This window comes from Panthera onca, chromosome D4, assembly GCF_046562875.1.
Source record: "Panthera onca isolate mPanOnc1 chromosome D4, mPanOnc1 haplotype 2, whole genome shotgun sequence".
NCBI lineage: Eukaryota > Metazoa > Chordata > Mammalia > Carnivora > Felidae > Panthera > Panthera onca.
Genome location: NC_138351.1, coordinates 34,971,106 through 34,995,694, shown reverse-complemented (window position 1 = coordinate 34,995,694; position 24,589 = coordinate 34,971,106). Strand labels below are relative to the sequence as shown.

Below are 24,589 nucleotides of genomic sequence, written 5' to 3'. Positions count from 1 at the left end.
CAAGGCAAGTGGCAGGAATGACTAGAGGAGGAATAGATTCCTTTATTAGAGAGACTGAGTAAGGTGGCATTTTCTTGGTTACCTGCTGTATCTCTTGTCCAACAAACTGTAGTGCTCTATAATGTATTTTTACATTATAGGTTAAATAGGTTAATTACTAACAGTTTCAAGTTTAGGTAACTAATAAGAAAAAAAATAAGGAATTAAATGCCTGCATGTTGGGGTGTTAAAGGCCTTGCTATAATAATGGAAGAAATCCTGGAGTGAAAACCTGAGGGATGAAATGGACAAGATAGCTGAGACCAAAAAGCTAATTTGGGAAACTAGCCAGTAACTGACTCAAAGTAGGACCTAGCTTCTAAATCCTGAAATAAAGGATTTTTGAATTATTGGAATGGCTGTGTTTTCGAATAGTGTGAATGCAGTGTACTATTGGATATTAGTATCACTGCTAATATTACAAGGTTTAAAAGGGTCAAAACAAGACTTTGATGTACCAAACTTTAGAAACTTTTTTTTTTTTTAAGTGTGGGTAGAAAGCCTTTCCGGAATCACAGATTCAAAAGTGTGACTACAGAGATCTAGTGTGCCTACTGTCCCTTTGTACATGAAAGCAGATTTTTTTTCTAGATTTCAGGAATGCAAATGAGAACTAACATCAGGTACTTTACTTTTCAAGTAAAAAATTTAAAGTGTGTTAAAGTGAGCCCCACCATAAAGAAAATTCATTTGGTTTTCCAGGGCCTGTTGCTATCTAGGAACAGAGAGCAGTGACTCAAAACAATGAAAAGCAACACATTATTTCTGGTTGTTTTAAACAGAATTGGGAAAGGGACAGTGCCACAGGGTCCTTGAAAAGTGAAACGGTCAAAAGACTTCACAGCAGAGTACAATGGCAATGCCCACATAAATAGAGTGGAAGGTTCTGCAGAAACTTGGAGCTGGGTGGGCCGGTGGTGGGGGGGGGGGGCGGCGGAGGGTGAGGGAGAACTGCATTTTTAAAACCATTGGCACACAGCCACTGGAGAAGCCATCTAAATACAATTCAGACCATGTCACTCCATAACATAAAGCCCACCAGTGTCTTCCCACTGCATTTCAAATGCAATCCGGTGTCTGCAGTGTGGCCTCCAGGTCCTGTGCAGTCTGGACCCAGTTTGCTTTCCCAGCCTACCACACACTGCCTGGCTCACTGGGCCTCAGTCTCTGCCCTGGACAGTCTGATCCCTTAACCTGGAAAACTCTTACTTTTTCTACCTCCTTGCCCCGAATGTATCAGGGAACTTGTTGTCCTGTGCATTGTTATGTCTCTGTACCTGTCGCCAAGCCTGGTATTCAGAAATATTTCTGGAGCAGAAGAATGAAGGAATTCATTTTTAAAACAAAAACACAGTTGATGTGTAAAAGTTATTCTAGCTTAGGATAGATGGCTTACAATTATAAAACAAGGACATTGTATGAACCTCTCAAAAAAACAGTGTCTTTTCTCCTCTGTGTTACATCATGTTGACATCAGCTGTCACATCGAGCCTTTAACATTTGGTTATTACAACAAGTGTTTGACTCCAGAAGGGCGTTGCTGGACAAATGAGTAAAAGCTCTCTTTTTTTATCCATTGCCACCTGAAGTGTATGTGAAAATAATCCACATTGTGGAACATCTAGAACAATGGAACTCCAATGACTTGTTTGACCTGGGAGAGAATCATAGAAATTTTATTTGTTTTTTATCTCACTTAAAAAATGTCTAATTTTGTGTCTTTGATAATATATGTAGTTCATTAGTAATATAGTAGCTATATATAATATGTTAAATACATATTTTTCACATGCATTTTTAAACATGCACTATATTTGTGTATGGCCTGTGTGTACCATATTTATGTGTGGAATGTATACATAAATATAAAGTGATAAGTTTGAAAGTGATGAAGTTTTTTTAAGCTTATTTATTTATTTTGAGAGAAAGAAACAGAGTGCAAGCAGGGGATGGGCGGAGAGAGGGAGAGACCGAATCCCAAGCAGGCTCTATGCTATCAAAGCACAGCCCTATACAGGGGTCGAACTCACAAACTGTGAGATCATGACCTGAGCTGAGGTCAAGAGTGGGACGCTTAAGCGACTGAGCCACCCAAGCACCCCAAAAATGATGAAGATTTATGCTATGAATAGTTTGACCCTAATGACAGTGCCGTGGGAGAAAGTAACCACCTTTTCTAAAAGCTTAGGTTTGCAAAAGATTTTTACAAGGTGATACGATAACACATCATGGTTAAATCTATGATTTAAAAAATATTAAAGGAAACATATTAAAGAATAGGGCCAGCCTAGTAAGTTTGTGAAGGAAACATCATAGGACATATCACAAAAGGTAGAGAGACTCCTTAAAGGATGGCGTTTTAATTTGGGGCTTGATCCCCCAGCACTCGCCTGCCAGCACCATTGCCTGTTCCCTCCCCTGACTTGGGTCTGCTCATATTAGTACCTGGCTACTTTCCTACTTTGGAATATAAAAATCTGCGTGTCAGAATGTTTCTGTGATGATGCCTAAACCTAGCAGAGAAGTTTAGTTGATGTTATTTGACATTTTCTTTTCTTTTAGTCACATGAGCCACTCATTTAAGATTATATAGTCAGTATCCGGAAAGTTTGGTAGTGAGGAAGTTATTACATCCAGTTTGCAAGTAGGCTTTGAATGACTTTAAACTCTTTTTTCTGATATAGGTACTGTGTATTTTTTTTTCTTTGAGGATTTTATAGAAATGTAATAAAAACGACAGTATTTTACAAAAGCCTTTTTCCGGAGGTCTGGAATATATTTTCTAAAAGGGTGACTATGGGAAAAATTTTTTTTTTCATTGCCTGTCTGACACATCTTGGTATGGGAAATGCATAGTGCTTTTATTGCTGCAGGAAATTTTTGTACTTTATTATCAAATCACTTTATAATGCCAACTGCTTTTGAAAAATAGCCATTGTATGTCTTCATTTCTTCTTTCAATATGGCCATGTTGCCCTAAGCAACTTTATAGTAAAGAGCACTCAGACCAGTATCTTTCTGCTTGGATAACTGTCCTGTATAACTCTGTGCCTTCACTATCTAACACATTCTTATTTATTTCCAATTAGTCAAAATGTATCCTTGGTAAAATTTAAATAAAAGAGAAAACCCCATAAAAAAGAACTTGATGGTAATATACAAAATAGATATGCTTTTGGTGATACAAACATGTGCCTGCATGTCATTAATTCAATTACTAACTTGTGAGAATATTTGAAAATCCATTTCTGGTTAATCATTTCTGTTTCTAAACACACCTGTTAACTGTTTGGCTCTAAGATACTCAAATACACAATAATGGGTTATTGAGTTAAAGACTGACCTTTTGGAGAATTTTTGACTCACGGTGTAAACTTTAATTTGTGAATTATTTATCCATCTAGGACAATGACTGTCAAGTATTTTATCCAGTGAGATTCTCTCATCCTTTCTTCCTATACACCCTTTCTAAAGTTTTCTTCCTTCTTCATTAGAGTGAATCCTTATATTGTTTCTCTTCCAATTAAAGGAGAGGCTTTTTCTTTATGTTGCTCATTTTAGAATTAATCATGGCTTCATCTAAGCTAGGGTCTCCATTATATAAATCAGAGATGATAGAAGCAGCATGCTATATGAGATATAAAATTGGCCTGGGTTTTGAACCCTCCTCTGAGACTAACCAGAAGTATATTCTGAGGTTATTAATTCAATTATGTTCTTTCACTTCATTCATTGTCTGCTAATAGAAGGGATTGCCCAAGATTACCTGTAATTTTTTTGTGATTTTTATCAATTTATGGTTCCATTCAAGGAGACTCATAGATGTGAAGAAGGTACTAACAATGAAGAAGAATGTAATATAACTGAATACAATAAATGTGCAAGTGAGGAGGAGAGTGTATATGGAATATCTCTGATTAATATTTGTCCTGTCTACCTTTCTTTAGGTTATGTTTCTATTTGTTTTAATAACCAAATATGTGGGTTATCTACAGAGAATCGAATTCTTCTACTGTGTGTGTTGTTCAGAGATTTTCAAAGAGACACCAGCCTATGTCATGAGGTCAATATTGGGAAAATGAAGAGAATATTCCTTAATTCCACATTCTCCAGCCATTCATGGTGACCTCTCTCTTTCTGTTGCTGGCAGTGATTTGAAAGAACATTCCTTAGAACTGGATATTTCCATCCTGGGACTGTTCCCTCAGAGAAGAGCTGAGCTCCCAGCATGAGAAATGGGAACCATGTCTATTCACTGACAGACATCAGTGCAACAATGTCTGCTCCATTTAACAGATTCATTCTTTAATTGGTGACAATATTTATGTCACCTAAGCCTGTGAACTGAACTTCCCATAAGGCAAGCCAATTTCAATTCTAGCTCAGGACAAAAAGGGAAATTTGGGAGTCATCCATAGTGTTTTGACTGCCATGCCCAGAGATTCAAATCTGTTTTGAGTTTATATACTAAAACTGCACTGAAAACACCTCCGATTATTGGGTTTAGAAAACAGTGTAATAGAAACAGGTCTTGAAAATTCCTGAACATTTTTTTTTATTCCTCAACATTAATGAACTATTCTTGGACAGTGTTTCCCAATGTCGACACTGTTGACATTTTGGGCAGTTAATTCTTGACGGGTACAGGAGGGAGTATACTGTGCCTTCTGAGATATTTAGTAGCATCCCTGTCCTCAACCTCTTATATGTCATTAGCTCCCTTTATGTTGTGACAACAAAAAATCTCTCCAGACATTACCAAATGTCCCTGGGGAGGTGGCAAAATCATTCTCAATTGTGAGCTACTAGTCTAGAGCTTTGATCATTCTGAGCATGGAATTATAGTCCTAGCACCTGTGAGTAGGCAAAAATCGGTTCTCATTGAGCTCTAGTATGGAAGGATTTAACAACAATTAAAAGGCCCTTCATTTTGCTTTTAAAATACTTTCAAGAAAAAAAAAAAGTAATCAGTGCTAAAGGGAATGATAATTTCCCAACAAATGTAAAAATTTATTTTTCACAGTAAATAAATAAAATGTATCATGTATTGCTTGATTTCTTTTCCACTATGTGTTGATGGAAATAAATAAAATGAACATAATAACGATTAATGCCTTATTACCCATAATATATTTTAAAAACTAAGTGCATTTTAAACAAGAAATATTTTATATGTGTGAAAGAAGAACACCCTTTTCGATTTTAAGGTAATGAAAATCAGGTATAGTGAGTTAGGAATGATGGTTTCACGTCCATTTAAAGGTGCCCAAAGATTAATATAATAGAATCTGTTGTATATGTTTCTGGAAGAATGCAACAGATAACAGAGTCCCAATAGCAAGCTGAATAGACTTGTATTTGAACTTTTCCATTGCCAGTTTCCACCATCATCACATAACACTAGATAGAAGTAGTTACATGCAATAATCATTTAAAGAAATTACTTGCTTTTTCTAAAACTCTCCTCCACTTCAAATCATAATTATAGTTCCATTTGTAGAGGTAAAATAGGCAGGGACATAAGGTGTTTTGTTTTGTTTTTTTTTTTTTCTTCATTATCTGTTTTTTTTTTTCCTCATGGCATACTTCACTTTTACTTCTTGAAAGAGAAAAACATAATCAAAGTTAATAATGTCCTTTTGTCATTAATGAAAGTAACTATGTTTGCTCCAAATGTAAAGTTTTGACATTTTGTAGAGATGTTATTGATAGTGACTTAGAAAGTGAATCATACTATATTAAGCTCAGATAATTGGCTTGTCTCTGTATGTATTAAAACTAAGCATGTAGAGAGCCTTTTATAGTATCCATATTGATAGGTATCATTTTACTCTTCAGATATTCTTATAATTCAGTTGATTCTTTCAAAGAATTACTGTTTGCTTACTTAGAGTTTCTTGGTGTCTTCATAGCCTACTCCAAAAATAAGATGATTGAATTATTATTTTGTATTTATATGTGATAACTCATGAAATCTCCCACCCACCCCCAACTTATTTCCATGTAAGCATGTTTAGGACCAAAATTTGAAAAAAAAAAAAAAAAAAAAAAAGAGTTTTTGATATGATGTGCCATTATGTGAAAGAGTATCATTTTAAGAAGATTTGAATTTCACTCATAAAAATAATTCCTAATATCCTTTAGATTTGAGTGTTTTATCTGGCATGGATTGGATATACAGTTATTTTATCAGTGTGTTATTTAACTTAATAGCCTTTATCCACTGTTCTCCGTTTTCTCAGCAGCAGTTTTCATAATGGGCATTGAGGCTTTTGGTGCTGCATGTATTAAATAATGTTTTCCATATTCCTCACTGATATTAATTAATCAGATGTAGCCATTTCATAAGAACTATACAAATCATTCCCCATGGATGTGCAGAAGTATGCTTGTCTTTCCTGTTTATGAGATGTGGCATGTTTTTGCTGTCAGAAGCTCCCATTTCTATTACATGAAAGAAGGACTTTCACTAGTGGGAAAAAAAAAAAAACTTTTCTGGCCATGATATGAAACACAAATGCCTCTTTTTAATAATAAAATTTCTATTTGGACATTTTCCAGTTATACACTTAACCCACTTACTGATCCTTCCTTTACATTCCATGGAGTCATTAAAAAAAAAAAAAAAAAAAAAAAAAGATGAGGCACCTGGGTGGCTGAGTCAGTTAAGCATCTGACTCTTGATTTCAGCTCAGGTCATGATCTAATGCTTTGTGGATTCGAGCCCCATGTCAGGCTCAGAGCTGAGCATGGAGCCTGCTTGGGATTCTCTCTCTCCTTCTCTCTCTCTGCCCCTCCCCTGCTCTCGCTCACTTGCTCTCTTAAAATAAATAAGCTTAAGTTCTTATTTATTTATTTATTTATTTATTTTGCCAGGGGATGGAATAGCCATAGAGAAGTATTTGGCCCAGAGGTTAAGTAGGTTTCCTCATATAACACAATGAATCTTTAGAGTCTGATTATGAGGAAGCAAAGACTACAAGGACTAAGGGTTCCCAACTCACTGTTTTCATCTCCAGCCCTAAAATCCAAGCCTCATTTACAGCCATGATGTTCAGGCTGTTGAAGCAAGTAACCATAGTCTGTGCTGTCCCAAGAGGGCAGCCACTAGCCACATGTGGCCATTTAAGCTTAAATTAAACTTAAATACAATAAAATGTTTATTTCTCTTGTTTCACTAGCTCCGTTTAAAGTAGCCAATTATGAGTGCAGATAAGGAACATTTCCAGAATGTTTTATTGGATAGCGCTGGAGGATTTTTGTCCTATCTCGTGATAAAATATTTAGAGGGCTATCTCCTCGTGGAAAATCCTCACAAATAAGTGAAATGTTGAAAGTGTATTTATTATTTATTTATTTATTTATTTATTTATTTATTTATTTATTTTTGTGTCCTTGTGTTGTAGCTGTGCACTGAGGACAGGGAGTTCCCTGATGGCCTTCAGGGGCCTCTGTCAGCTTGCTGTAAACTCCAGGCTCCCCAACTCCTAGCTTCAGCCACAGCAGCCCCTGCTTATGTCTGTTTTACAAATTGGGGTTTCCTGGTAGCACATGTTGTGCACAAACGGTTGCTTCTCTTAAATGATTGGAAGCCTGTCTAGTCGATTTAGAGAGAGTGGACTGGTTTGGAAGGTTGATAGAAAGAAGTCACAACATTTTGGGACTTCCTCCTTACTACACCATCCCCCTAACTTAATAGATATCTATATGAAGAAATGCTCAGTTAAGTATCATTACAATATTACTGTTTCTTAGAGTCTAGAATTGAGAGCATGGTGTTGTTAGATAAGAAAAAGGCAAAATTATAAAAATGGGATATAAACAATGATCTCTGATTTGCTAGTGACAGCAGGGTTTTTTTGTTGTTTGTATTTTTAAGTTCTATGGACATTTTTTTTTAATGAAAAATTCTTTCCCTTTCTCTCACTCTTTTCAGAATGATTTGATTCTTTAACTGCCTTCTGGATGACCTATTAATTTTTAAAAAATTATTTTTAAAGTGATGAACTCACAGATTTTAGTAGGATATGTTTCATTCAGTTAATTGCAGTTTTCCTTCTGGCCACCAGAATCTCCTCCATTTAGCTGAAGGGAGCCTCATCACCTCGGCTCCCTTTTTTGGATATGACCTAGTAGTTCCCGAAAGTCTCATTACTTCCTGGTAGGACAAGATGTTGCACACTCATTTTGCATATTTCCTGCATAAAACTGACAATCATTCATTTTCCTAGGGAAATCAGGATTCTAATTTTAAGGAAAGAAAAGTTCCATTATGCCTTTTTTTCTGTTATGTTAACACAATCTACAGAAACACATACCACAATTCAGAAAGCTGGGAAAAATCCTTCAGCATGAATATTAGTTTGAATATGAATATACTTATTACAGGAAAGGGTTACAATGTTAAATTGAAGATAAGGCGTTGAGTAGATGGCAGTTTATGTGATCACTTGAAACAGTGATTTGTTGAGGCTTTTAGGCAAGTGTACTTTTTGTTATTCCGTTTCAAATTATATTGTGCACCTCTGAACTGTTAGCTTTTGAGGTCATGCAATGTACAGAAACACAAAAGTAGTATTTGGCTAATTGAAAAATCAACAAAATTATAGTTCCTTAAAAGGATCTTTGTCCTGCAAGCAATAAGAAACCAGAGAGTTTTAAATGTGTGTGTGTGTGTGTGTGTGTGTGTGTGTGTGTGTGTGTATCTTTCATTTTACCTGCATGGTTCAGTTTTATTGGCTTGTCCCAGTGAAGGAAAGGCACAAAGGACAAGGCATATAAAAATCAGAGTTAGCCTCTGCTGAGGGCTATTGAACACACTCACAGTAATTTGTGATGTAAGCTAAACCACGGTGTTTTTAATATCCCTGAACCCCTTTTCCTGTTCTTTTTGTTGCAAAGTGCTTGGCAACCCTTTCTCTAGGCTAATGGAAACTACTTGTAATATTCATTCATCCTCATTATTTTCGCTGTCAGTGTTTCCTTTAAAAATCCATTTCCCATTTTTGTTCTAAAATTTAAATTCCACGTTACTGATATGCAAGCCAGCATTTCCTTTTTGGCAAAGTTTCCAAGTAATAAACAAGATATGGAGTGGAGATTAGCTGGAATGAACATCTCGAATAGGTTTTATCTTCACACCTCTGATCTCCTTTTGTCGAATCAGGCCAAGGACATAGCCCATTTAAGTATAAATATGTATGCGCTTCAGCTGCATTCATTCCTAGATCCTATCACTGTTTTAAGTCCAGAGGTAACATTTGTAGGCTCATTTGGAAGAATTTGGTCTTCTTATGCCACTTCAGTCAGGCAGAGGAAAAAGCCAAATCACTTCTTCCCTGAGAGAGCATTTCATACATCTCCATCTCTGTGATCGTACCGAGTCATTATGTAGCAGTTGGCTCTGATACGCTTGCACAGACACAAATTGAGTCCGACAGGACTGATGTCTCCTGGACTTTGCTGTCATTTGAAATGCTGGCATGAGGATGGGGACAGAGAGAGGGGGAGGGGAGGAGAGCTGATTCTTTCAGCACTTTTCCTATGAAGTTTGGAGAATTTTAGCATTTGATAGCTGTGAACTGCCTAATAAGTTGTTTTCCTGATGAGATTGATAACAGTAGCAGATTTGGAACAGCTGGCTAGCTTTTGGTTTCAAGTAGATGTGTTTCAATGTATAACTTACCGCTTTATGCCACCCGCAAATCTGTTAAAAATAAAAAGGGTTACCTAGTGGATTGGTAATTAGAATGATCTCCCACTCTTTCTTTTAGTTTTATCTTTCCTTCATTTAAACCACTCATGCATAGTAATGAACAAGATAAGATCTTTTTAAATTTTTTTATTCTCAGCCTCAAGCTCAGTTTCAGAAAAGATACACTGTAGTATCTGCACTACAGTACTTTCGAAAGTACAAGTCATTTTAGTGGATTAGGTTATTTCTGGATAGCTCTAGAATTTCCTGTCAAGAATTTTGTATGTGTTTCAAGTATTCCAATATACAAAACTTAAAGGTATACTGTTTCATTTGGCAAACACATTCTGATTGTCATGCTCAAGTTCTCACAATGATAGAGGAAGCAGTAGCATTCATTACTCTCTCCATATTGAAAGGCTACTGTGTATAAGATGCTGTGCCTGGGGCGCCTGGGTGGCTCAGTTGATTAAGTGTCCGACTCTTGATTTCGGCTCAAGTTATGATCTCACGTTTTTGGAGATTGAGCCTGTGCTGACAGCACTCTCCCTTTCTCTCTGCCCCCTCCCCCCCCCCCCCCCCACTGCTCTCTCTCATGCTCTCTCTCTCTCTCTCAAATAAATAAACTTTAAAGACAAACAAGCAAAAAACACTTCAAGATGTGTGCTAGATTTGTTGAAGGTTCCTATAAAAACAATTATTTATCACCTGAAGAGTCATACTTCAAATTATTGCTTGGACCTAATCATTGCCTTCTCTTCTTTCCAGTTACTGCCAGGACCACCATAGCTGTGTGGTCTGTGTTTCTTCTCACCTGGGACTCTTGCTCTGGCCTAATATTTCCACATGTACATGTCAGTTTATCTTCCCAAAGCCTATTTCCTTGTTCTTCTGCTCTAAAACATTAAGTAGTTTTATTTGTGGTTTGCTGAATAATTGGCTGGTTGAGTTAGATTGACATTCAAGGCTCACTGTGACCTTTTTTCTTTTTCTTTTGTGTGTGTGTTTTTGTTTTTTTTTTTTTTTAAATCCTGAGCCATTTTCTTTTGCCTCCTCTCCTTCTGATTTCCTAATGAGTTATCACACCAGGCCAGTGGTCTCAATGTTGTCCCTGTACCAGCTGCATCAGAAACTTGTTAGAAATGTAAATTCTGGGACCCCATCACGGACCTAGTGAACTACAGACCCTGGGGGTGGCGACCAGGTTTCTGTTTTAACAAGCCTTCCAGGAGGTTGTAATGCATATAGATATTTGGGAAGCCCTACTCCAGCCAAACCTGGAGACTCATCTTTTCCAAAGTTCCTTTCCCACTGCCCTGCCTTTAATAGAATTCCTGGAATGCCTTTCCTCTTTTTGGTTAAATCCTGCCTACACTCCTAGGCCTACTTTGAGATACTGCTTTATCTATGATACCATTCCAGATCCTGTCTTTTATGGCATTATTTGGTTTTCTTTTCCTGGCACTCATCACTTCTCAACTTATAGTAGTCATCAGATGTGACGGTCTTATTTTCTCTACTGAGCTGGAAAGTCACAGAGGACAGAATTTGACTCATTTTTTGTGCTCCATGGCACTGTATACTAAGTGTACTTGCACCCAGTAGGCTCTCTACAGTTCGCAGTTTATCAGTTTTACGTAGGAGATTGAGAAAGCAAAGCTATTGCCCAGGAGACATATACAAATCCTGTTAAAGCAAATAGGCTCATGCTAACTATTGTTTTGACTTACTGAAGCCAAACTAGACTTGAACATTGATGTGTCTTCAGGGAAGAAGCCAAACGTGCTAGTGTAAAAAATTCTAACCTCTCCCATTTAGCTGGAGAAGTTGAATTAGCCCTGTCACTTCACCTCGTGCCAAGAAAGCAGCTTCCACTATTCTGTCAATAATAGACTTTTATCCAGCACGGTGGAGCTTCCCTTAAATCTGTCTCATAGCATTGCTGTTTTTTCTTCCACTGATGCATTCACATAGTGTTTCATAAGAAGTGACAGTTTCTTCTCGCACAGCGTTGCCCAAAAGGTGGCACAAGCAGAGAGTGCCATTCAAGGTGGTTGGCTTTAGGGTAGCCTGACAATGGGCACGAGATGTGCCACAGCTGCCCCATTTTTCGAACCAAGTTATTTCCCTTCTAAAACAAAGGCATCACAGTTACAATGTCTTGGGTGTTTACAATGGATCGTGTCTCGTGGTGTTTGTGATGGAACAAGAGGAAAAGAGTAAAAAATCTAAGCGTCCTTGTGTTTCCTTTCTTTTGTCTTCCTCTCCCCTTACAGGCTCTGAAAGAGTTCCAGCTGAAATTTCTGATCGGACAGACTCGCTGAAGCTTCCGAGGCAGTGATTCCAAACTGCCAGCTCAGGCCGCTGCCAAGCTGCAGGATGGTGCACGTAGCCAGGCCGCTGTTGCTGCTTCTCGCTTTCTTCCTCCGCGCGGATGCTGAGAGTAAGCCATTCTCCCTTCTTCACGGGGCTGTGACTGTAATGAGCGGTTTTGTTGGCAGCTGGCACCAGGCTCAGGGCCTCTGAATACGTTTCCTTAGGAAGTAAATCCTGAGACACTGTGGGATCCTCCTTGGCTACCAGCCAGCCTTTGAAAGAGATTATTGACGTGACTTCCTTACCATTTCCTCTCTCTTAATGCCCCTTTTCTTGTGCATCTAACTGCTTCTACTGTCTTTTTTTTTTTTTTTTTTTTTGTCTCACCAACCCTGGTGGCAAAGATACTATGAGCCCAATGATATAACTCAAATCGGGGTTAACCAGTTGGTGGTGCCAATAAGTAAACATCGTTCAGACACATTAGAAATTTCTTTACTTTTGTGGAACTTTCTAAGTTTAGAAAAATGCACAATGTCACATTGAGCCCAATTAAACCTCCAAGCCCCTTGTAGCTGTCATAGCAGCTGTTCTAATGTACTGTTTCCGACAGCTGTCGTCGAGTACAGTATTCAAACAAATCAAGCAGAACTGACAACTTTGTGGCTGAATGAAGGGTGTGGAAGTGTGAGGAGAATTCTGTGGAGTACAGACACCAAAGTTTGCTTTATTGGACTCAATTTATGAAACTGAGATTGTGGTCAATTAGCTTGCCAATTAATGAGAAGATCATATCTCCTTCGTAATTAGGAAATCATTAGGTCTACCTTGTTTACATATGTTTCTTTTCCCATCTGGCCCAGGGTCTTTTGGTAGAGATAGTACTGGAAAAGGCATGCCTCTGGCTTGGGCTCACTGACATGTCTGGTTTCTCAGGAATGGTATGGCTCATGTGAGAGTCGGCCATTCTCTTTGGGAGTCCCCTGGTACTAGGAAAACATATAACATCTGCAGGCATTAACTTTTCCTTCTGCTGACTGTTTCCGTGAGATGAAATTTGATTCATGTTGAGGATGTTTCGAAGACAAGGATCCTGTGTCCTGTTGGCCCCTACCTATTAATTGAATTTTGACAAAAATTTCCTCAATAGCAGCCAATTTCTTTGTTTAAATAGGGACTCTATTTTCTAAAGAGAGCTTTCCAGGACTGAAAGGAATCATGTTAATAACAGGATACATATGGAACATGCATGTTTTAAGCACATTCTCTGGTTAATAATGTATATAGTCTCCTAATTAGCACTTGGGAGTGTTGGTTTAAGGTGAAGCCAAGGAATGTCTAGGACAATGCCAGCAAATAATTAACTGGGAAAAGACCCAAATGAAAGATGCTCTTGTTATTTTAAAGCCATTTATGTCAGAATCTATTTTAAAGTAGTAATCTAAATTTAGTTTATTAAAGAAATCAGGCATATGGCTTTATTTTTCTGTTTTGGCTAGAATGAAAGAGTACGTTGTTTTACAATTGTTAATTTTTGGCAAAAGCATATCAGCACCCTGGGGACCCACTTTAATTTCAGATCGCAGTTAGAGATTTTCATAAAGTTGCTAGAGGTAATTGTCATCTATCCACAGAGTTATCTTTCCAGATAAGTAGAAATGTTCTTCTACTGAGCAGCTATACTTTGCTTAAATCTCTGGTGAAAAGTGGCAGACAGATGCCAAGTACTCTTAAAATTATGTTAGAGTGGGAGCAGGGGAGGGGCAGAGAGAAAGAGGGAGGGAAACAGAATCCCAAGCAGGCTCTGCACTGTCAGCACAGAGCCCGATGTGGAGCTTGATCCTCAGAACGGTGCGATCATGACCTGAACCAAAATCAAGAGTCGGACACCTAACCGACTGAGCCACCCAGGTGCCCCATAAAATAATGTCTTAAAAAACAATCTACACTCCAGATGATCATCACCTACTCCTTACCCTCCTGCTCCCCTTCCCTTTACCCTCCTCCTCCCCTTCTCCTTCTGCATGCCCCTTCACTGCACCTCCTCTACAGTAGCTGTTGAAAAGGAAAACAAGTCCGCATTAGCCCCTTTCAGTTAAATTAAGATATTTACCGTGTTGTATGTTTATATGATATCAGCTTTCAATCAAGATGTAACCTGAAAAAGAATACATTCTCTCTCACTCCTCCCATTGTAACTAAAGAAACTGTCAAATGAGTTAGTTTTGTCCTTGTCTACTCAGCCTTGATTATTTAGTACCTTTTCCCTTTAGCAGATTCATTTAGTGTTGTTGAGTAGGGTAGCATAACCTGAGAGTTTCTGGCGAAAGGGGAAGAATTGGCGATATTTTTTGAGGTATATTTAGAAAGAAAAAAGAGCATCCCGTATTAATCTATTGGAGGATATTTGTTGTATGGGAAAGCACATGGTGGAGCTGGAAATATGACTAGTCACTGAAGGATGTTCAAACAATAATTGGGAAAGTAGGATCTGGATTATAACCTATTAATTTTTTTAATGTTTATTGTTTTTGAGAGAGAGACAGAGTGTGAGCAGGGGAGTGGCAGAGAGAGAAGGAGATACAGAATCTGAAGCAGGCTCCAGGCTCCAAGCTGTTGGCACAGAGCCCAATGCAGGGCTCGAACCCATGAACTGTGAGACCATGACCTGAGCTGAAGTTGGATGCTTAACCTACTGAGCCATTCAGGTGCTCTTGGATTATAACCTACTAAATTGGGTCATTATCTTCTCACAAAACACTGAAAAAACCCAGACATAATGAGCACTGGAGAAAAATTATATTTTTCCATCATCATCTAAATACAGTATTTCTCAGGCATCCAGCACCTGGGTCACTGGTTTGTTACCCTAGGCTTTCGTTAGCACCTTTAGCCATATTTTGTTTTTCTTTTACCTAACTGTATTTTGTATTTATGCAAGGAATCAGGAGTTCTATTTCAAAATTTAATAGTAGCTTGTCAGAGCCATTTGAGAACTAGGAAATAATTTTTAAAAAAGTGTCCTCCCACTTGAGAAAGAGGACTGTGTAGGGGTGGGGAATGGAAAGAATCCACTCTAGTTTACCATGCTAATTCAATGTGTTCTGCTCACTGCCTTTTGAAATGATTAACTCCAAAGAGCCAAGGAGTCAGGATTTTCATCTGCTGTGTGGAACGTTATAGTAAGTGCTAGGTGTGATGTTGCATTAAGTAGGAGAGCTCTTATGAGCCTTGGTTCAAACCCAGGTTGAAAAATTGTGATAATATCCCTTTAGCAGAAAATTACAGTCTTTGCCATTGCCAATTTAAAATGCCCCACAGATCCCCACTATTATTTTAAAAGGCTAGATGTGTGTATGGCTCTTATTTCTTTTCATCCCTGGGTCTTGAGTGCTTGTAATGGTTCTGCTTGTTGTTTCTTGAAAGTGTGTACAGGTGGTAGAGTTGTAGTCTCAGCAGGACTCCTGTTTGAGCACTAGTAGTAGTCCTTCCTCATGTCAGGCCAACCAGGTTTCTGGTTTAGGTGGTGGTCTGACTGACGTTCGTTCTGGGTTAGGCAGTGGTCTGGTTGAGGTCAAATTTTGGTTTAAATCTGGTCTCATTGAGGTCAGTTCAGTGATAACTTGCATGCAAATTAAAGGTAAATTTATATTAATGTGGTCCTGGTGTGGGTATTTTTCTTTTGGCTGAGTTTCCATAGTAGTTTGTGGTAGTTTTATGTTAGCTTTAGTTTTCTGTTTACTAGTCATTTTCTGTTTGTTTTTTAACTAGATGCTGGCTATAAACCTACATGTAGCACCTTCTTTCACCAAATTGGTTTCATGCTAATGAAATCACTGACTGCCTACTGTTGCAGTCTAGACCTGAGTTTACACTTTAACAACTATAATTTGACCTGGATGTTTATTGGATCTTCATTAGAAACATGACTTTTGATAGCTTAATTCCTCAAATGGCTTAGTTCATCCATTTTCTCTTTTTTGTTTTTTGTTTTTTTTTTCACATTTTTCCATCTGAGATGGCAAATAAATCCTCATTTCCCCCCCTTATTGTAGGGAAGCTTCTTGTAGTCCCTGTCTACCCACTATATTCCTGTCTTACGTAAAATCAATTAGTGTTTCCCCTCTTTGGTAGTATATCACTATATCCAGTGAAACTTCTTGGTTTCTTTGGCATGGCTAAGAAAGTGAGCTCTAAAGACAGACTCTGATTTTAAGTTCTGGCTGTCATTTGTAATCTGGCACGTGATACAACGTGCTCTTTGCCTCAGTTTCCCTAACTTTAAGATGTGAATGATGGTGATGATGATAATGATGATGATGATTGTATAGTAGAGAACCTACCCTTGGGTTTTGTGATCATTGAATGAGTTAATGTAAAACACAGTCAGTAGATGACACATGATAGATTTTTAATAAATGTTAGCTGTTATATCATTATTTCAAAGCTATGCAACCAGTATTTTTATTGAGCAGTTTTGTGAAGTATTGTGCTAAACTGCTTTTTTATTTGACCTACAGATTATCAAAATTTTGGTGTTTGATACACCAGGTTTTCTTGAAGCACATTAAAAGTCCTAGCTTGCTTCTCTATAAAGTCCTATACGTAAAAGATTCTTAAAACTCTTGTCCCATTAATTAAACTGAAGATCAAGAGGAAAAATTATGAAGCATATTTAGTCAAGCTAGTCAAGCTTTAAAAAAAAAAAGCTTCACTCTTCGAATTACCGATTTAAATTTGCCTTGGGTCTAATTAATGGAAAGTGTTCCATCCTTCTGTTCTGTTGCTTTTTGTAATGCATTCTTTTTTGAGATGCTCATAGAGAGGAGCTATAGATATTTCCTATAGGCAAATAGTATAATATATGAGCCATTGGATCAGAAAACTGGAAGTTGAGGTGAGCATGGTAAGGAAGAAAATGAGTGGCTTTTGATATGGTCATAAATTATTCTGCAAGGAAAAAAAATAAAGGGAAATAATTAAAAGCCAGGTCAAAATTATTCCGTTTGCATTTTGCAGAATCACTTCTGAGAAGTAGCCTAACCATGTAGTTGGACCTTCCAAGATGAGGTTAGAAATGGAGAAGAGGTCTTTCATAGGTCATCAAAATGCATACCTTTCAGCAGCAGCCTATTTCACACTGAGAACATCAATATTTCATTAAAAAATATCTTTTTATTTTCACTTTAGATTGTGATGGTTTGGGTATGATTATATTTATGTATATACATATTTATACATATAATTATATATTATAATTATATATATTATATATATCATATATATGGTTATATATAATATATGATATATATGATATATATGATTATACATTGTATATATATGTATGTGTATATATATGTGTATATACACACACACACACATACACACACACACACACACACATATATCACAAACCATAGAACCATCCTTTAAAAGGTAAATTGCTTGGGTGATGAAAATGTTCTAAAATTTTGGGCGCAGGGGTGGCTCAGTTGGTTGAGCATCCGACTCTTGATTTCAGTTCATGTCATGATTTCAGTTTGTGGGTTTGAGCCTCGCATCGGGCTCCACACTGACAATGGAGCCTGCCTGGTCTTCTCTCTCTCTCCCTCTCCCTCTTGCCCTCCATCTCTCTCTCTCTCTCTCTCTCTCTCTCTCAATAAACTTAAAAAATAAAAATAAAATTAGAGTGGAGTGATGGCACTGAGTATAAACATACCAAATGCCATTGAATTGTACACCTTAAGTGGGTGATCTGTGTATTCTGTGAATTATATTTCAATAAAACTATTTAAAATAGAAAATGTAAAATGTTGCTTAAACCAGTAATTTGGCTAGATTCTCTTCGTTGTATGTAACCTTAAAGGAAAGTGTGCTGGTTTCCTTAGGCCAGTTATGATAGACATGCTCACTGACAAGAGCAGGGAGAAATCCAGTTCATTTACCAAGCTTATCAATGCTTTCCTTGTTTTCCCTTTCTCTGAATTTACAGATGTGTGGCAAAATAAAAACTTTGCCTTTCCCTCCTCCTTCCTCCCCTCATTTTAAAGTAGCTAAATTAGCAACATCCAGCTGTCTGCAGCAAGGAAAATATTCCAGCTATTTTACTGATCCTTAAGCTCCGTTGCAGAGGATTTGTAGCTTTCTAAATTAATTGCTCTCAGCAAAGCTGTACCTACCTAGTAAGGTTAAGAATATGTCACAAAATCAACCAATGCGTGCACTTAAAAACACTTTATTGAATGTAGAGGGACTTGATTTAAAAAAAAAAAATCCTAAGTATGACATGTTTCTTAGCTCTGATCTCTGTTTATGAGGAGACCCTTGGCTCAAAAGATGGAACGGTATCTGAAATGCTGGTGAATTACTTCTTGTTATTGCTGATGGTAGCCTGATGGCAGCCTTGTTATAGCCTGATGGTAGTTGATTAATCTGTTCCATGATTTCCTCACTTCTTTCCTTTTACATTCTTAATTTCTTTAACTTTCTTCACTTCGTTAGTGTTTCCAATGACCTTGATTTGTTTGGGAGCCCCGACTCTCCTGCCCACTTTGCTCTGCTTCACTTAATTGTGGAAAATCCCCAACCAGTGTCCACTTTGAAATTAAGAATCAAAGATAAAAGTACTGCCGATTGGATGGAAACCCATTCTCTTACCTATAATTTTGTCTGTTTTATTTCCTCAGTTTCCTTTAGCTTCTTTTTGTTATTTGACAAAGTAGTGTGTGTGCGCATGCACACTTGTACCATCTGCTTGCTCCATGGAAGACTTTGTGCACGATGGTAGAGATACAAAAGTGTAAAGAATGTGGTTTCATATCCATTTTTCATCTACCTTCAGAAGTCATAGGTCACTCTTTAGAACTGTTTCAAGCAATGTTTTCAGAATTTATCTCCACGTGGGAAGTGGTACTTACGACTGTGGACTCAGAAGCTGAAGTACGCGTTCAGACCCTGCCTCTACTATGTAATTATTCTGACCATGGGCAAGTTACAAATATCTGTATGCCTCCCATCTGTAAAATGAAGATTGAAAATAGCACACATTTGATATGGTTATCATAAGGATTAAGTAAAAAACTGCTTGCAAAGCATCTTGAATTGGATTAGATATTTACTAAATGTTAGTTGCTATTATCCTTTTTTCTCATTAGCTTGCATCATTTTCAAGTTAGAAGCATCTATGTTTAGATCTCTGTTGACATTTATTATCCCATTAACTTCGTAATTTGAGCAGTATCTTTTAAATATGTAAATATGTATCTTTATATATATTTGTGCTTCCAAAGGACATTGACTCATTGGCTCATTCATGTATTTAATAGTCTCTTTAAATAAATGTTTATTGGTCACATTCCCTGTGCCAAGTACTGACTTAGCTACTGGAGACACAATAGTGAGATAAAGAGATATGATCCCTACCCCAAAGGGCTTACACTCTAGCAGGGTAGACAAATATTTAACATTAATCTCAAAAGTTTACACTTTTGGACTGCGTTAAATATTTGAGGGAAGAAAATAAGGAGCTTAGTGCCTCATCTGTTCAGAAGAGTAATAGAAAGCTTTCCTGAAGGAGTGACATTTTTTAAATTTTGGAATAATTTTAGGCTGAAAAGAAGTTGAAAGACTGTACAGGAATTTCCCATGTACCCTTCACCCAGTTTTCCTCAAGATAATATGTTATATAATGAGAGTACATTATCAAAATCAGGAAATCAATGTTGGCACAATACTACTAACTAAACTACAGTTTACTTGTTTTATATCAACTTACTTTTTAAAGTTATATAGTTCTGTTAAACCTTATCACATGCATAGCTCTGAGGAAATGAGTTTTGAGCTAGTATCTTGTGGGTGAATGGAAGCTAAATAAACTATACCTGAAAGACCCGTTAAGGTCCAAGAAAGGACATGCCTGTGAGCCCTGAGACGGGAATAACCTAGTATATTTTGGGGCATGAGAAGATGGATGTTCCTGGATCCCAGACAATGAGGAGAGAGAATTCAAATAGGGCTGGACAACAGGCACAGACTGTCTAATGCAAGACCTCATAGAACTTGTTCAAGATCTTGGTTTTTCTTCTAGGAACAGCTGGAGGAGTGAAGGGAAGGAATTTGCATTTTAAAAACATCCTTGTGGCTGCTGAGTGTAGAGAAGCTTTGGAGCCAGGCCAGCCAGAGTGGCCTTGGATCTGTTGGGAGGCTGGTTGGAAGCTATGCAGATTGATGGGGGTACAGGGACCAGGGTGGTGGAGGTTAGGGAGGACAGCCTTGACACTGAAAGAATATTTTAGTTGACTATTGTGAAGATATGCTCTCCTAGAACTTGAACCAGGAACAGATCGTTATGATTTGGAGTGGAAGAGAAAACCAGGCTAGTGAAGGATAAGTAATCCTTTATTTTTAACATGGCATTATATATTTCTTTCCGAAAATAGATAACTTCTCATTCTTATAATTTCCCTTTTTGGTTGTTTATTTTAGGTCATTTTATTTGAACTTATCTTTATGTTAGTATCTGTGTAAAAAGGTGGAATCAGACTGTACAAAAATATTTCAATTTAGTTTTGTTCTCTGACCAAAGTTTTAAATTCAGTCTATGGTTTGTGATGGGTTTTGCAAAATCACAGCATAGTGTTATTACAATCATTTTATAATATGGTTATTAAATGTAACATTAAAATATGCTAAGTACTTATATCTTCAATTTAAAAAGCATGCAAGACTTCACTTTTGAGCTAAAAGTACAGGAAGTATAACAAATACATTTCAGCAGTTTTTTTTTTCCTTTCTTAGTTGTTTATTGTTAATTTTACTTATTTTCCCCTCAGTCTTCTTTTTTTTTAATTTTTTTGATGTTTATTCATTCTTGAGAGACAGAGAGACAGAGCATGAGTGTGGGAGACACAGAGTGAGAAAGGGAGACACAGAATCCAAAGCAGGCTCCAGGCTCCAAACTGTCAGCACAGAGCCCGATGCTGGGCTTGAACTCATGAGCTGTGAGATCATGACCTGAGCCAATGTCAGATGCTTAACCAACTGAGCCACCCAAGCGCCCCTCCCCTAAGTCTTTATAAAGGGATTGTTTATCACTGAAAAGGTACTTTATAGCTTTAAGCTATAGTAATTTCAGGTCATTACAAAGAAAATCCCCCTAATATCTATCCTTAAAAAGCACATTTAAATCACAGCAGTTAAATTAAAAGTAATGATATTTCATTGAATGAGTGCTCACTATGTAAAGAGGTTATGGACAAAAATACAACACAAGGTTATGGACAAAAAAATAAATGAACAGTATGACTTTGGATAGATACACATGCTTCAAAGATAATGAAACAAGGTGATGTACATGACAGTAAGGGGGGAGGAGGAGGCAGGACACTCCATTTTATATCGTGGAAGGTATTGCTTAATGAGACAAAATGCTTAAGCTGAGTGATGTTCTGAAGTGACCAGCCCTGAAAAAGTGGCATTCAGTGCATCCAGACAAAATGAGCAGTGATTTTCAAAGGAGGAGCCCAGCATGTTCAATGGAAAAAATAAGGCCCAGAAGACTGAAGCACAAGTGGCAAGAGATAGGTAGGAGAGGCAGGGAGGGGCTTGATCCTGTGGCCCTGTAGGCCTTGGAAGGAGTTTGGATTGCTAGGCAGAGATGTAAAGAAACAAATATATTCTTGGGATATTTATCTGTGAAACTTGATTTGGGTCCTGTGAACCCTTACCAGAACAAAATAAATACATTTTCTGCAAATAATGCATTAGAAGGTAGGTACTTCCTACATTCCTGATCAAGTTATAAATCATTGTCTAAACGGCTTAACTGAAATTTCTTTGCACCAGCCAATGTAGATTTTAAACACTAAAGCCTTTGGCTAGCAAAAGCACAAATGTCTGCGTTTTGCTCTTTATCTCTGGCCACTTTTGTGTTTCTTTTAAAGCAGGTGATAGTTTTACATTGGAAACATGTAAATAGTCTGCATGTTCCTTCATCGATATCCATAGCTGGAGAGGACTGGGGAGGGTACGCAGGAAAAGCAGATCTGTAATTGGAGGGTGATCGGCAACATTGACTTGCAGGGAAGAAGGGAATTTTAATAGGTCTTTGCTCTGCGTGCTTCCATTTAGTCAGGGTGATAGCAATTGACTCCTCAGTGATTCTTAGTATGTATTTCCTTTACAGATGAAAGCATTTAAATAAAAGTTTTCCTGGTTAACCGCTTCCATTTCCAAAAAAAAAATCTTGATTTTATGTGATTTAACATATTTGTACTTAGTTTTAAGTCCCATGGGGATATAAAGTAATAAATAGAATAAGGATTATTAAACCATAACTTAAATGTATTTACTCTAAAATAGTACATGTTGTAAACAACCAGATTTGGCTTAAATTCTTGCCCTTCTGCTTACCTGGAATAATTTTCTTAATTCTTCTGACTCTTTGGGAATTCTGACATGCCTGATACACGGCAGGCATTCAGTAAGGGTTTGTTTTCATCCCATCGTATATACTGTAATGCCTGATGTGTGCAGAAATCGCCTGTCTAGCATTTTCACCTATTGAGATGATTTTCAGATCAAGGAACTAAGCAGCATATACCCTAGAGCAGCAACAAACAGAACAAACAAATAAACAAAAGCATCTACATCATAGATTTGGATGTCTCCTATGTGCTGAACTCGAAGTGAAGTCTCTCTGTGCTGTGTTTCTGCCATCAGTGTACTCCAAGTTTGACACAATTGAAATTTTGGGCTAAAGAATTCTTTGCTGTTGGGAACTGCCCTCACTATCATAGAATATGTAGTAGCCTCCCTGGCTTCTACCATTAGCACCCTGGCCTTCAGTTGTGACCACCAAAGTGTCTTTTAACATTGCCAAATGGGACCTGGGGGACAAAATCACCTCTGGTTTAGAACCACTCCTAGTGCATCAGCTCTGGAACAGACTGTGGGACAGAGGTTGGGAGAGGTAAATGCTCCCCTTCTAACTTCTATGGGGTTTGGAAGGAGGAAGTTTTGTCAGACGTATGATAGACCTTTCAGAAGTTCTTGAAATCAGCTATGCAAACTGGGAAATATCAGTCATAGTTCCATTTAATATCTGTGTGACCAGAGGCAGATTGTCTGATCTCTTCATGCCTCAGCTTTGTGGTCTAGCATATCAAATGGTAATGGTAGGGTTGCTGTGAAAATTAACTACTAGCCAATGTAAGGTGCTAGAACTATGCCTAAAACACAGGAAGCACTAAATAAATGGTAGCCATTATTATTATATTAAGTATGTATTTTATACAATATTAAATTAATTCTGTAATATATTATTCTTATTTTAGTAATAAAATGCAATTTTGTCTCCTTGCAATGATTATGATAGTACCTTTCCCTTGTATAGTTATTTAAACACATTTTATTTTTAATCTGTTCCTGAAAACTCTAGGCCTAAGTAGGCAGTATACTTTTTATTATCACCACTTCTCAGATAAAAGAAACCAAGGGTCAGAACAGGTGAACTGCCTGGAGCAAAAAGGGGAATAGGTAATGGTGAAGGGCCTAGAACTCAGCTCTCTTGACTCTTTGTCCAGGCAGGAGGCAGATGGGTTAAAAAGAGCGGGTACAAGAACTCACAGTGCAGGGCAGTCAGAACTGTGTGGAGAGTGCTTGAGTGATGCTGGCAGTGCAACAGGCCCGGGAGGCCCAGCTCCATGGCAGCTGTCCAGGAGCCTCACTGACAGTCAGAATGAGGATTCAGGGTCATGGAGGAAAGATTAGATCATAGCCACAGTATATGCACTATGTAAGAATTAGAGAAGCATCAAATGGCTTTTAGAAAAGCTGTTGTCCCCTTTCAATTTAATAAAAGAAGAAAATACTGTCAGTTTGGGAAATGTTGCATTCTCTGCCACCAGTGTTTTATTATAAAATGGCCTTTATTTTTCGATAGGCTTCCTTGTTTGTCCATATCATTCTAAATTGTTAGCAGTAAGGTGTGCCTTCAAGATTTTATCGCTGTACTCATGATGTCCTCATCCTCCTAGAATGTGATAGGTAGGAAATCATGGCCGGGTATTTTACAGCACCTCTCAAAGGGAAGCAAGACGACTCTCCCCTTGAACGTGTGTTGGTACTTGGTTGTGCTTTAACCAGTAGAATGTTGTAGAAGTGATGCTACTCCAGTGCTGGTCCTACCCCTTAGAAGTCTGGGAGCTTTCTGGGCATCTGGGGGCCTCAGCCAGTCCATCGTTTGACTCTCGGTTTCGGCTCAGATCATGATCTCACAGTTTGTGGGTTCGAGCCCCATGTCAGGCTCTGTGCCGACAGCACGGAGCCTGCTTGGGATTCTCTGTCTCCCTCTCTCTCTGACCCTACCCTATTCTTTCTCTCAAAAATAAAATAAATAAACATTAAAAAAAAAAAAAAAAAACAAGAAGAAGAAGGCTGGGAGCTTCCACTTCCACTCTGTGGCACCTTGACTTATCATAGAAAGATATCCAGTTACCCTGCAGTAAGGACCCCATGGAGAGAAAGAAATGCCTAGACCAC

General features: G+C 37.8%; 1 protein-coding gene across 33 annotated transcripts in view; it reads left to right on the top strand.

Annotated features, from left to right (window-relative positions):
• PTPRD (protein tyrosine phosphatase receptor type D) overlaps positions 1–24,589 on the top strand; it is a 1,372,973-nt gene that overhangs the window by 946,069 nt on the left and 402,315 nt on the right. For all 33 annotated transcript variants that reach the window (XM_078436828.2, XM_078436827.2, XM_078436819.2 and 30 more), the window contains one exon: positions 12,010–12,176. In XM_078436828.2, the coding sequence (XP_078292954.2) occupies positions 12,113–12,176 (64 nt within the window). In that variant the 5' untranslated portion in view covers positions 12,010–12,112. The remainder of the gene's footprint in view (positions 1–12,009; positions 12,177–24,589) is intronic.